Consider the following 13952-nt stretch of genomic DNA (forward strand, 5'->3'; position numbering starts at 1 on the left):
CTTTCCTGAGAAGAAAAGAACCTGGCAGAAACTGCTCACATCCAATCGTATTCTATTTTAACAGAATGGTATACAATATAGAAAGAGTTTGATAATTGTAAATTGTGCATAGCACTAGCATAGAGAAGGAAATAATTTCTCTTATTACCACACGGCATGTGAATTAAGGTGGATCAAACATTGAGGGCATCATTATAAATTTTTGGCATATCGGAAGGTGAAGCATTATGCATTCAATATTAGCTGGAGGTTGAATAAGCAAACAAGTTAAGATAAATAGTCATATAATATGCAAGCCAAGTATTTAGAGCAGATACAGTAAATGACCAACTATCAGATCACTTGTCTTGAGAGTAAATCTTCATCTAACACTTACATAAGCACAGTTGTCATCGGAACACAAGGTCAAACAAAAGACCAGTTCATAAACATAAAGCAAATACAGTGAGCATTTTCTTCTTCATTCAGTACCTTCCAAGCAACAACTCTCTCGTATGAGACGGGTCGCCCCATGCTTGAAAGACAAATACCACCTTGGAGGCATGCAAAACCCTACCAAAAAAGGAAAATTAATTGAAGCATCAGTTCTGTTCACAGCAAACATCCAAATCAGAAGAGGATAAAAAGAAATTATGAAAAAAGAGAACAGGTTCCCACTGCAAAAATAATGTATCACCCAAACATATAATCTCAGATGCAAAACAACACAAAATGTGTCTTACATATAGTGAAAAAACAACTTTCAGCAGCAAGTCTTATGGATGTGGAAATAAAATGCTTTACTACAACACAAGAACAAAAAAAAATGTTAGACCTGTTGAATAATCTGGGGAAACTCTGAGAAGAGAATTTTTCGTCCATGATCATCGAATATTTTCTCCAAAGATATGTCTTGTAATGCAACTAGGGTGGTCTCCAGCATGTCAAGCCCAGCTTGGTTCGAGAAAGTGAACACTGGCAATGCCTACATAAACAAAAATTAAATGAACGTGCTCTCCAACAAGATAGCGTGTATCATGATTGTAGATATAGTTGACACTGTTTTCGAATTCATTGCCACTGTTAGCACAAGGTTAGATGAGTCTATAAAATAATGTCATCCATTTCTGTTCTACAACTTAAGTGCACTATATTTTGATAAAGAATGGATGATAGACATATGAAACACTGATAAGTAAAGCGCTCCTTGCGCATTACTGCGCAGAAAATGAGTCTAAAGTTGATGAGCTTAGAGCAGATTTTGCTTTGATAAGATCAAGGAAAATTTAAACCAGCTGAATACTAATCCACATCCAGCACATTTTATTAGGACACTCGGGCTTTGGTCCATGGTGATACCCTCTACTTCAGAGTAAAGCATTTATTTTATCCTTTTTAGGTTAGGAACTTGAATTGAGTTATGGACACAGAAGGTTCGCGAAACAGATACGTGTGCTATTAAGTTGAAATAAATTTCAAGCATACCTTCAGAGTGCAGCACAATATTGCATCTGAGTGATGCCACAGGGACTTCAGCAAAGATTCATTCCCCTCGTTGTTAGACTTGAGTAACTCCACACCCAAGTAGCACCTACAAAATTAAAATAGTCAGGACAAAGCGCTATTTCTATCCATTAAATTGAAAAAGAGTAGGTGCATAACCATTACATTAACTTCTTAGAGTAATTCTCTGTTAGATCTGACTGAAAGTTAGAAGTATCAAGTAATAGAACAAAACGGAACTACTCGGGAAACTTTAGGCCCCATTTTGTAAAGCTTTTCTTGTCTTTAAAGCTAAAAACTCTTTCAAATCACCACTTCAAATAAGCTTCTATTGAAGGTCCCTTCTTTTGCTTTCCCATTCATTAAAAGACAGGGATACTTTCATTTTTAAGAGCTTAAAAAAATGGTGTTTCGGCTAATTTTTCCTTTAAAGAAAAGAGATGCCTAAAAAGGCTGAAGCTCTACATAAGAAACTAAACCCTATGTTTCGTTGGTTGAACCAAAGTAACAGTAATTTTTTTAACACCATTTTATAATAATATAAAAATAGGTAGGGAACTTCTGGATCACAAATTAGTGAGTACAGTGAATTTATGAAAGATGTAAAAAAACATCAATCGAATGCATACACAGATCTTGAATTTTAAATTGAAGATTTTGCAAGATAGATCAGGGTATTTGCATGACTTTCGGTGCCATGCTGCCCATTGCATAATGCATCGTCTATTACAGAACTCAGCATCTATTATGGTAGGATTATTCTCCTAAACGCGGCGGGATTTGTTTGGAAGACAAGAATTCACAATCAAGAAATAGGAAATTTCACTCTCTATATGCAATTTATCAAATCTATCAACTTAATTTCTTTATTGAATGAGGTAGAATATTAAATATGGCGATCATCCTTGCAAAAATCAATGAAACACAATGGTCACACACAACTTAAAACACATTGCATGAGCCTGAGTCTCAGTAGTGTGAAGGCTGTAAAGTTCACAAACCTGTAACTGTTGCAAATCCAGTGAGCAAGGGTTTGTGCTTCAGGAGTGCCCAATGGTGACCGGAGTCCAGTATGTGAACTCAAATGAGAAGGAGAAAGTGCTAATGCTACCCTCTGGACTGATGATATAATGCTCCGAACATATTGGCGAGCCATAGATGCTACATGCTCTTGCATATGGCTTTCAAATGCAAATTCAAATGCTATTGTCATCACAGATCTCATACAGCCGGAATTTCCAGCACATTCATTCGAGGCTCGGTTTCCACTGGGGCCAATGTCAAGGGCAGATGCAAGGTCAAGGGTGCGATTTGGGCTGGAAGCTTCCTGCAAAAATTTCATTGCAACAATTATAAGATTACTGTCTGAAAAAATACAAAGAAAATTGTTTCAACAACGTATGAGGCAAAAGTTAGGAGGGGCACAGAGAGGCTAAATTATAACCGAATATAAAGTGGTTAAAAGACTATATTAGCTAGAGTCAGATAGTTATATTATAAATTAAAGTTTTTATAAAATAATGTGATATGCATGTATAATTCATTGATTAGCACTAATTGGGGCTATAAAAATCCTCAGTATTAATTTAAGACTTTATTTCCCCTTTTCTCTAGCCCCAGTTTGGCAGATGTAGCTTTCTTTCAACGACCAAGCCTATCTTCCGATAACTAAAATATTCTTGTTGAGAAAACACAAACAAATTAATTGCTACAACAATGCACGAGGAAAACCTTTCCAGATTCAAGAGGAATGATGCGAAATCCAGAAGGTAGAAGGGGGGCGTCATCAGCAAAAGAAGCATCAATTGGAGCAGATATAAGTTCAGCACAGGTGCCCACAGCGTTCTCATCCATTCCACTGCAGAGCTGCCAAACCAACAACAAATTAATTATAAGAAAGAAACTCACGTATCTAGAAAACATTTTGATGATACGAACAGAAAGTTCCCCTCAATCATTCTTCATTTCTAGCAAGCTACCCATTAAAGAAGATGCTTGAGGACATAGTTTTTTTTTCTCGTATAAATCAAAGAAAGAAAGTGAGCACAATGAATTCTTTATGTGTACCAAGTTTCCAATTCCAAGCATTATTCTGGTCATGATGAATAAACTCCGTAATGAAATCAAAGCATATACAAAGCACAACTTACAGGACCAGAAAATAAGAATGCTAAGACTTGTACTAAATTCTAAATGTTACGACTACCGTTTCACAATATGCTTTCTAACCTATTAGTGTTATGTGCATAAATCAGAACAAGGAAACTGGGAAACTGTCATCTATTGTGAAAGAGTAAAGCATGGAGCGAGCCACGTGAGGAAAATAAAACTTACTTGCAAGAGAAACATTTCTCTGGGCATTATTGCGTCTTCGGGAGAATGAACAACTCCTTCCAATTTAATGACTTCCAAAAACTAGCATGAGTAAGATAGAAGTTAGTAACTGTTGAATTGCAAAACTATTACAAGCTGTATTGCATAATTAGTACGAATTTATCACCTCTTCATGCTCAATTGTGTGTGCTAGAGGGAGTATAACTTGACCTCCATAATTTCCAACACGAGATCCTGATAAGCTGCATGGACCAACTTTAATAGCAGCAGCTGTGTAAGCATCCATATTGTTGTCTGCCCATTCGGATCTATGCTCCCGAAGGAACCTTAGGAGAATGGCAGGGGGCACATTCTAGGCAAGAGAAATTACACGTGGCAACAGTCTAATATCAGAATAATATAAGATCAAAATTTCAATATAAACAATCGGATGTCTTCAACTGAAAACCATTTTTCAGGTAGACAAATTCTCTGCGAGATACTTTTGTTTAGGAGCACAACAAAAGAAACAAAGGGCATTAATAATAATAATAATAATAATAATAATAATAATATAAAAAATAGGGCTTGAAATTCCAAGTTATGGGACTTGGGTTCCACAATGGAAACATGGGATTCTAGTATGGCGTTTATAATGTCTTGGACTCTCCAATTACAACAGATAGCTTTTGTGATGTGGTTCTTAAAGGTTCTTCTTATCAAAGCATGTTCACCAATAATCATTAGAAAGGTTGATTACTGATCAAACAAGTTCTTATTCCATCTGATCAATTTTTTATTAACTAAAGAATTGGTTTCACCACTCCCAAATAGTGATAATTAGAAAAGAGCACGTACTCAACTAACAATGCAAAGAAAGGACCATGCACTAAACAGTATGCACTATATGTCTACAATAATATAACAATATGAGCTTAAACTGTGTCCACAAACATCCAAAAACTTGTGAACAGCAACTAAATAGACATATTTGACAGACAAGATTTTTATTTCATAATTTAAAGGAAATTCGTTCAATCAAAGCATTCTGACCTGTAATAGCATGGATGCTTTGGCACATAGCACTGCATTACTGACAGACGGAAATCCGTTGGCAAAGGGAAGATTCAGACCCATTAATTTGTCAGGGGATGAATTCACTAGAATAGTAACGTCATCTACACCGTCATTGCCAATTGTTGTCCACCCCTCATCAGTAAACCCATTGAGTGCCTCATTGAAACCCCTGTCATAACGTAAAATAGATGTGAGATTCAAATTTATTTCCAAAGACTTTGAACAAAAGCCACAACACTTAAGTAGAATATGTTAACCGGCTCAATCTTTGGCTAAGAGCTCTTAGGGCTGCTGGTCGTCTACCCCACCCAGTGACGTTGGACTGAGAAACTTCATGTGAGATCTGCCTTAGATGACGTAGGGCCTACTTGAAAAATTAAAAACAATTTCCCCTTTAAAATCTATTAATCAATACTGTTGTCACCAAAAAATTAAATATTATAATCATATGGATATATATAGGAACACAGAAACAAATTATACTTGCTTCTTTATCATCAGAAAATGAGACAGAACAACCATACCGCCATAGTTGTCTTCTGAGCCAGCACTGTTGATGATTCATACAGTGGCCGTAGCACTTCGGGTACACTCCATGGCTAATAATAGTATAAACATGCTTTCGTCAGTTTAAGGCAGAATATAATTATTAAAGCAACAACTGAAATTAATGTACCTCTAAATCCATATGATCAACAATATGGATGATGGAACCACCTCCTTCACAAGGTCTGATTAGGTACCCACTAGGCAGCATCTCTGCCCTAACAAAATGTTGCACAGGAGGCATGCTTGGACCATTTTGAGTATTTTTAAGAGACCTCTCACAGATCTAAGGCACACATTGAGAATGATTTAGTATCTTGAAGCAGAGTAGGTTAGATCATTACATGGGTGAGGTTTGTTATTAACCATAATGTCAAATCAAATACATTTTTTTGGACAGAAACTTTTAGAATTATTTACCACTAGACTTCCATCCTCTAAAACAGAAGTATAACGCAACAACCAGAAATCTCGGGCAGGTGCCAATGTGGTTGGTGCATATAGCTGATCATCAAAAGCAACAAATGAGCATACATATGATATTTGGTTCCAATCCATTGGGATAAAAAGCCTTCATTCATGCACAACGATATTTTAGTTTACCTGCATATAAAGCAGCTCAATGGTTCCACCATTTGCTGTGGGCAGCACATTGAGAACGTCAACAGCTCGGCAATCGCGAAACCACAAAGGCCGATCTTTGAGGATTTCAGCAACCTGGAAAAAGTATGTTTGACCATGTGACCGATAAACTCAAGCCAGACATCAATGAGTAATCTGAATAATAGTAAATCTCGACTACTTACCCTAGTGGGCTCTAGTCCCACTAGACCACAGGCTCGTGCTGCCACACCTGAGCAACCATGAGAAATAGCAACGATTCCAATGGAATCCGGACCAGGCTGTGCACATTCAAAAAGAATTAGCAAATAAATATGATTATATAAATTTTTATAGAAACACGCTAATGTCACAAATTTGTTCAAAAGAATGAAGATAATTGGAATGCCAAGATTATCTGAACGTGGTGGAGTAATAAGATATTCCATGACATATTTATAATTTTTTTACAGCTCCGTTATGGTGTATTCCTATGTAATAAGTAGAGAATAAAATAACTAACTGATCAACCAATGAAAAAAATTTCGGATACCTTCATTCCAGGCATTTGGACCCACTCTACAGCAGTCCCAGTAGCCTTAGAAAGAAATTCTGCTAAAGTCTCTTCTGCAATGGACAAAAGCCTGGTGAAAAATAAGACACGATTCCGTTAGTCATAAATACACAGTGAAGTTGTCACAGACCACAGTAACAGAAAGGGACCCAATAATCATACTCCCACTAACCCTGCAGGACTCGCATCTCGTGGGGGATGTTGAGTTGTCAAACTATGCTGACCACTCGTCACCGCTGATTCACAACTTGTGTCTTTGGTTGCCTGTGTAGTCTGCATCGAAAGCACCGTGCTAAAACATTTACATACAAAAACTATGAAAGAGTAGATGAACATTGAAAATTGAGCGCGCAATTGCTAAAACTACACAAATTAAAAGAAAAAATCAAGCTCCGGAGTCTTTTACATTGGGCATCATTACTTACAAAGCCCCCAACCAAAAAAAAATTCTTACATTTTGAGTGTGTTGACGAAAATAACCATTTTCATACACCAGTTGAGACACCTGTTTCTGCAACCTATCGTTCTCCTCCATCAGCAGCTTATTCATCGCAGTCAACTTCCTATTTACAGCTTGCAACCGCGACGACTCCTTTCTCTGCTTCTCTCTACATCTGAACAACTCACAAAAACAAAACAAATCAGTTACCGGAACAAACCACCACCATAACTTCACAAACCCTTCATTTCACATTAAAGCCGTGAAAATGCACAATTACAATCGGTTGCATAAATTAAAGAAAAACTGCACAAAAAGGAAAAAAAAGGTTTAAAATAATAGAAGAACAGTGACGTTAGTTAGGGTAACAGTAACAACCTTCTATTCTGGAACCAAACCTTGATTTGTTTGGGCTCGATGTTAGAGAGAATGGGGCACTCGCGTATGAGTTGCTGGCGGCGAATGGAACTTGGTTTGGGACAATCATGGTAGAGCCTCTCCAAGGCTTCAACCTGCTCAGGTGTGTAACGGACATACTTCCCGTTATCAATTCCGTTTTTGCTACCATCCTTGCAGGACATTATTTCCACAGCAGCCAATTCAAATTCTCACTAAGACCTTCTCCTTCTTTACCTTCCTACCACAACTCCTAACCAAGATCCAACGCACACAGTTTTATCACCTCTCGTGCTGAATCTGGCACAACCGATCTCACCGATCTCACAACCTGTTTCGTTCAAAGCTGCTTCACCGATTTCCGTCCATCAGCTGGCACGAATTGGAATCAAATCTGCTAAGCATCATTTTCATGGTTTCACAATCGATAAGACACGAGCAGACGAAAGTATATGTGAATTTCGCAGAGAATCTTTGGTACTGTGAAAGTGTGAATCGTCTCTGTTATCGTGCGCGAGTGAGTGCTCTTACAAAAAGAGGAAGAAGAAACGTGAAACCAAACCCTAGCTCGTTCTCTCTACAAGTTCAGATTCATCCTTTGCTTTGCTCACAGCTTTCATTGCTTCCCCACTCTGTAGCAAAACCGGCACTGTTATTTTTAAAAAATATTACTAAATTAAACAAGAATAAGAATTTATGGAGAATGAAGTGCACAATGAAGAGAGTGTTTAGAGGAATGGACCGAACTACCCCCAACAGCGCCACTTTACACTTTCATATTTATTTTCTACACAGAATAATGCATTTACTTTCATCTAATTTTGTTGTATTTTTTTAATCATATCTACTAAATATAAAATTAATTTAAAATATATAAATTTTATTTTATAAAGTGATTTTATAGAATTAAGTTAAGCTATAAAAATGGAAGAAGGAGTGAAGGAAGGTTTTGAAAGAGGTATATATACAGAGTGTGTGAAGTCAAAATGGCATGATTGATTGTAGAAAGTGTAGATACTAAAAATGGGACAGTAAAAGAAAGCGTGAAATGGCAAAAGCGTCATTATTGAAAAAGAATAGAAAACTAGGGAAAGATAATGCGCGGATCAGAGTCTTAAAATACACAAAAAGGCTCATAGGACTAGGACACAATCATGACCATATCGCATGCGTCTCGCAATTAAATAAAGTATTAACCTTTTCTTGGATTTAATTTAACGGAAGAAGAAAAATAAAAGTAAAAAAAAATATGAAGATATGGATGGGAATGGCATATCATATGGTGTGATGTGGCATACATACGTACATTGCATTCCCTGCAGGATATGACCCTGAATGGAAGGTGATGGGACATGTGACATGGGAAATTTTGAGGAGGAAATGGGATGTGACATGATGGGATGGAATGGTAGGTATGTACAGTGAAACACAAAGACGACTTAAGGGTTTCAGAATGATGTGGCATGTCAACCTAAGTCTATTTAGAAAAAACAAAAAAGAAATTATTTTGAGGATGTCCGAAAACTCACTCTTCCACTACAACAACCCCCTCTGTCATATTGATTCCCTGACCCGACCCGTATTACTTGCAGAGTAAACAAAAAGGATGAGTTATTTCTTATGGAAAATAATACTTTGAACAATCATTTTTGACAACATTTAGACATGTGCACACGTGTCTAAATTTGAGTGGTCCAGTTGGAAAAATTAAATGAAAATGGACCACTCAAATTTAGACACGTGTGCGCGTGTCTAAATGTTGTCAAAAATAGTTGTTCAAGTGTCATTTTCCATTTCTTATTGGATGCATGATTACAAAATTTACACTTAATTTTATTTTGATATAAAAGTTTAAATTCTTTTATATAATTCACTATTTTCTCTATTTAAATTTGGTTAACGTGTATTGTAATGTTTATTAATATAATTTAATAGATCGATTAAAAAAAATCTTTGAAAAGTTAATTAAGTAATTGTACAGTAATATTTTTTTTTAATTTAACAGTAATGTTAACTCCTTGTCATTTCAACAAACGTTTAAGAACGAATATTAAATAACACTGATATAGAATTTATTACATTTAAAAACCATTTTTTTCCTTTATATAATTAACGAGTTAATATTATGGTAGTTTGTCATATGTATCAGTTGTGTCTTTTAAAAAATATATATATATATATATATATATATATATATATATAATCCTAATATATTTTTGTGACCTTTTCAATTAAATAAATTAATCTAGTTATTTCTTTTATTAAACTGTTATTAAATAAATTATTATTTATAAATTTTATTACAATAATAAAAAAATAACTAATTAGAAATAAAAAATAAAAAATTATTATTTATTTTAAATAAATATTCTTTACTTTCAATTAATTTACACCATTTTCACTGTATTTTCTTTTGTGTACTCTTTCATTTTTCATTATTTCCTCCAAACAAAACAGGAAAGAGGAAACTGTCCCATGTTGTGCAACTTAGATAAATCAAAGTAACTTGTGTTTTTGGGCCACTAAACAAAACCATGGGCTTGCCTTTTTTTTCAAGGTTGCCAAGGTTTTAATCCTTCACTAATACCAAAAATATGTTGCCGGGAACTGAAAAAAAAAATACATGCAAAGGAGAATAAATTCAATGTAGGTTTTTCTTTTTTAATTTTCAGCTTCATTAATTTAACTATAGTAATCATGTCTTTTTTAGAAATTTATTTTAGAATATATAATCTCTTTTTTTAATTTAAAGTAAGTTGCTATAAGTCTGATTCCTCCAACTTCTTGATAAGATGAGTTAAAACAAAAAGCAGCAACCTATTTTAATATGGATTATATTTACATGTATCAGAGTTGGTTGTATATTGAACTAAAATAAAGTTTTTTCCTATCTCAACTTCTATCCTATGCATGGTGTATTGTATATGTATACATGGTCTATTGTATATGTATCAGTAATACGTTGTGTACTGTATCGGTCATAGATGGTATATTGTATATGTATATGTATTGGTAAATAAATATAGACCAAACTATCCTGAATCAATAGTATAAACTCGGATAAAATCAATCGATCGATTAAAATAAATTAATTATTTAATTAAGTTAAACAAGTCAATAATTAGATTTAATAAAATTAGGTTCTCATTATATCGATTCTAAATAAAAAATCATAAAAAAACATATAAATATAGATTAAAAGTATGGTTGTTAAAACTAACTTGAGAATCAAAATATCTTTAGTAGGTTCACCCGATCGGTTAGAGTATCTGAACAAGATGGAAGCAAACCAAGGAGTGAGAAATATTGCTTTAAGTATACACTATACTTCATATACTGAAACATTTTAGTGCCTACTGTGGGACCAAGCTGAAATTTTTTAAGTCTACATGGTAACCACAAGGAATATGGTAAGCAACCAAGTGTATGAGGAAACTGTTAACAACCAAATGGACCTAATGGAGACGATGAGGAGGATGCAAAGATAGGTGGATAAGATGTAAATGAAGTATGAAGAGGAGATAAGAGCTTTGAGAGTCGATAATGAGATCATTTGATAAGAGAATTGTGGTAATGGTCCCGTACCATCCACCCTGACTCTCTCAGGGCCAACTAAGAAATCTCAAGAAGAGTTAGATCGAATGGTCCTAACTAGTAGTTTCACCGCGAGCAAGGATCATCAACATTCCATTGCAACTGTCAACACAACTGGTTTCTACCATTCGTTGCAAGGATTAAAAAAAACTCTTTTGTCTAATAATTGGACGATATACATTACAAGTGACACCATATGGTATCGAGTTTTCTTAATAAAGGTCCAATTTAAAGTTTAACATTATATGGCGTTTAGGGTGATTAAGAAAATTCCGTGAAGATTCTCAAAGGACATTAATATAACAAAGTTATATAAATGTTAAGGTGCACTTTAAGGATTTCTAAAGATGGAATGAATTTCACTTAAATAAGAACTTGAAAATAAGAGCACAAAAATAAGAATGGTCGAAAATAAAGAACATAAATAACCAAAGAAGAAGTAAATATGAAATAAAGGACGAAAGACAGGAAAGGGATGGGGAAGCTCAAGGAATGCACACCACTTAGGGTGCTGTAATGTTATTTGCAAATGTCAAACACTCTACTCAAACGATCCCCAATCTTTAGATAACGACCCAAGCAATGACGAAGGGGTAGAGGCATCATCGACATACCCCTTACATTCTCAATAAAAAGAATCTTCCGAAAAGATATTGATGACAAACATTATTACCTTCACGAAAAAGAATGCGATGTCAAACGGTGACAAATGGACCTTAGATCAAAAATTATGAAAATGACGAGATCACCAGGTTTTTACTTATAGAAATTCTCAAAAACATGTGACACTTTCACAACTATCATATCTAACACCATTAAACCTCAAATGGTAGGTGAACTACCCGAAATCGATCGTCCAAGAGAAAAAACCAATTACATTAATCAAAACAAACTAATAATCTAGCTAAATAAAATAGATCACTAATTAAATTTAACAAAATTGTTATTAGACCGATCCTAATTAAAAATAAAATCTATAAATATAAGTTAATAATATAATTCTTGAGATTTTTTATAATGCATTTATTACATTGTTAATAAATATAAACTAATTAGAACCTCATAATATCTTTCATACGTACACATAACCAATTGAAATACCTAGAAGAAAGCTAAGGAATGAAAAAAAAAAAGTACTTTAATCCGATACAAATACCAATACCAATGCTGATTAAATTATACTTATCTTCTCAATATATTTATATTATCAAAATGAAGGTATTATTAATATAAGCATTAACCTTCGAGTAGTAGAAAAACGAAAACAGAAACAGAACAAGTGGATTCATGAAAAATAAAACAAACTATTTAAATGATTTAAAAAAGAAAGTCAATTTAAAATAATTGATAAAAGTTGTGATTTAGATAAGTATTTGAGAAATATTGTAAAAATTTTGTAAACAGTCGTTTCGTTATAACATATAGCGAAATTTATTTTAGTATAGTAAAAAAGTATTATGGTACATATATTTTCTGTTTAAACGTTATTATTATTTGAGATTATTACAAATATGTTTAATTTTGAAGTGATCATTATATGTATATATAAAGAAAAATAAACATTAATATATTACTATCTTTAAAATGAATATTTTGCTTTTATTTTATAAAATTAAAATATTTTCTGATTCCTTTAAGTTATTTACATATTAATATAAATTTACTTCCTTTAATAAATAATTTTTAAAATTTTATCTTGTCAAGTGTTCATTTATATTAACTATTCACTAATTTTAAATAAAAATAAAACTAAATGATGATACACTTTTGTCTTTCATCCTTAAAGTCTTTTACTTCAGTTATGAAAACAATTATTCTATGTTTGGCAACAATCAGCACTAATAAACAATAGCTCCATAACATATAGCAGACATAATTCAGTCATATCTTCTCCTTAATTATCAAATAACCTTTTGTCTATAGTATGAACATTAGTCATCATTTCTTTAATCTTTACGTGAAAGGAACAGTGAAAGTGACTTAGTTTAACCCAAGTAACTAAGTAACATTATCTACTGGCACGTGATGAGTTTATGATATTTTGTCTTCATCTGTATGGCCCTCAACTATTACATATAAACAAAGTCATTTTCTATGCTTACACTTTTCTGACACAAACTACTAAAAAAAATTTACATGATATGAAAAGAGCCTTCCAAGTCTTAGTTTATTTTTACTCTACTACACTGTAAATAAGGAACCTAGTAATAGCTATATTGTGTGTTTATTTTTACTACTTAGCTTTTCGTTAGTATTTGATTGTATTTGTTTTAGAGTATAAAAGGTTGAGGTAAATGTTTAATATATAAAAAATTATTTAAATGAAGTTCAAAAGCTAACTTTTACTTTAAGTTTTTTTTAGTTGTTTATGTTTGAAATATACTTATAAAAAATATTTTGATGTCAAAATCAATTTGGTGTTTGACAATTCAAATATTAGTAACACAGTAAATGTAATTACATAAGTTTTTATTTTAAATTTATATTTATAGATTTTGAAATGAATTTACGATAATCTAATTATAATTTAATTATTGGTAATCACAATTTATCTTTAAATTGTTTACTATTATAGTTAATATATCAATTTCTTAACCATTCAATCATGATTAGGGATGACAACGGGTCGGATCGGGCACGGATAGTGTCTATCCGCAATCTGACCCGCCGGATAAAATTGTATCCGCTACCCGACCCGCTACCCGTCGGGTACCCGTTTAAAAAATACCCGCAGGTACCCGCAAAAAATAAAAAAGAAATATTAATACATATTTAAAATAAAATTTAAATAAAATTACAAAAAATATATATAATATAATATAATATAAATTAAAATTTAATTTTAATTAAATTTAACCTAATAAAATATAATTTTATTTTATTTTTAATTAATTTAATTAAAAAATATATAAATTATATTATTTTTTAATT

The 13952-nt window shown here is 33.1% G+C and overlaps 1 protein-coding gene across 1 annotated transcript; it reads right to left on the minus strand.

Moving 5' to 3' along the window:
- Window positions 1-255: 255 nt before the first annotated feature.
- LOC124844482 (homeobox-leucine zipper protein ATHB-15-like) lies at window positions 256-8097 on the minus strand. Its single transcript, XM_047321432.2, has 18 exons — window positions 7410-8097; window positions 7047-7206; window positions 6765-6865; window positions 6572-6662; window positions 6225-6320; window positions 6022-6135; window positions 5839-5922; window positions 5549-5704; window positions 5397-5471; window positions 5130-5236; window positions 4849-5041; window positions 3983-4168; window positions 3817-3897; window positions 3214-3348; window positions 2484-2809; window positions 1465-1570; window positions 815-964; window positions 256-552 (listed from the first exon to the last, which is right to left on the minus strand). Exons 1-18 carry the CDS (start codon window positions 7610-7612, stop codon window positions 406-408), a joined length of 2511 nt encoding a protein of 836 aa, XP_047177388.2. The 5' UTR covers window positions 7613-8097; the 3' UTR covers window positions 256-405.
- Between the last annotated feature and the right edge of the window lie 5855 nt (window positions 8098-13952).

The sequence above is a fragment of the Vigna umbellata genome, chromosome 11 (genome assembly GCF_029865625.1).
Source record: "Vigna umbellata cultivar VRB3 chromosome 11, Vumbellata_1.0, whole genome shotgun sequence".
Classification (NCBI taxonomy): Eukaryota; Viridiplantae; Streptophyta; class Magnoliopsida; order Fabales; family Fabaceae; genus Vigna; species Vigna umbellata.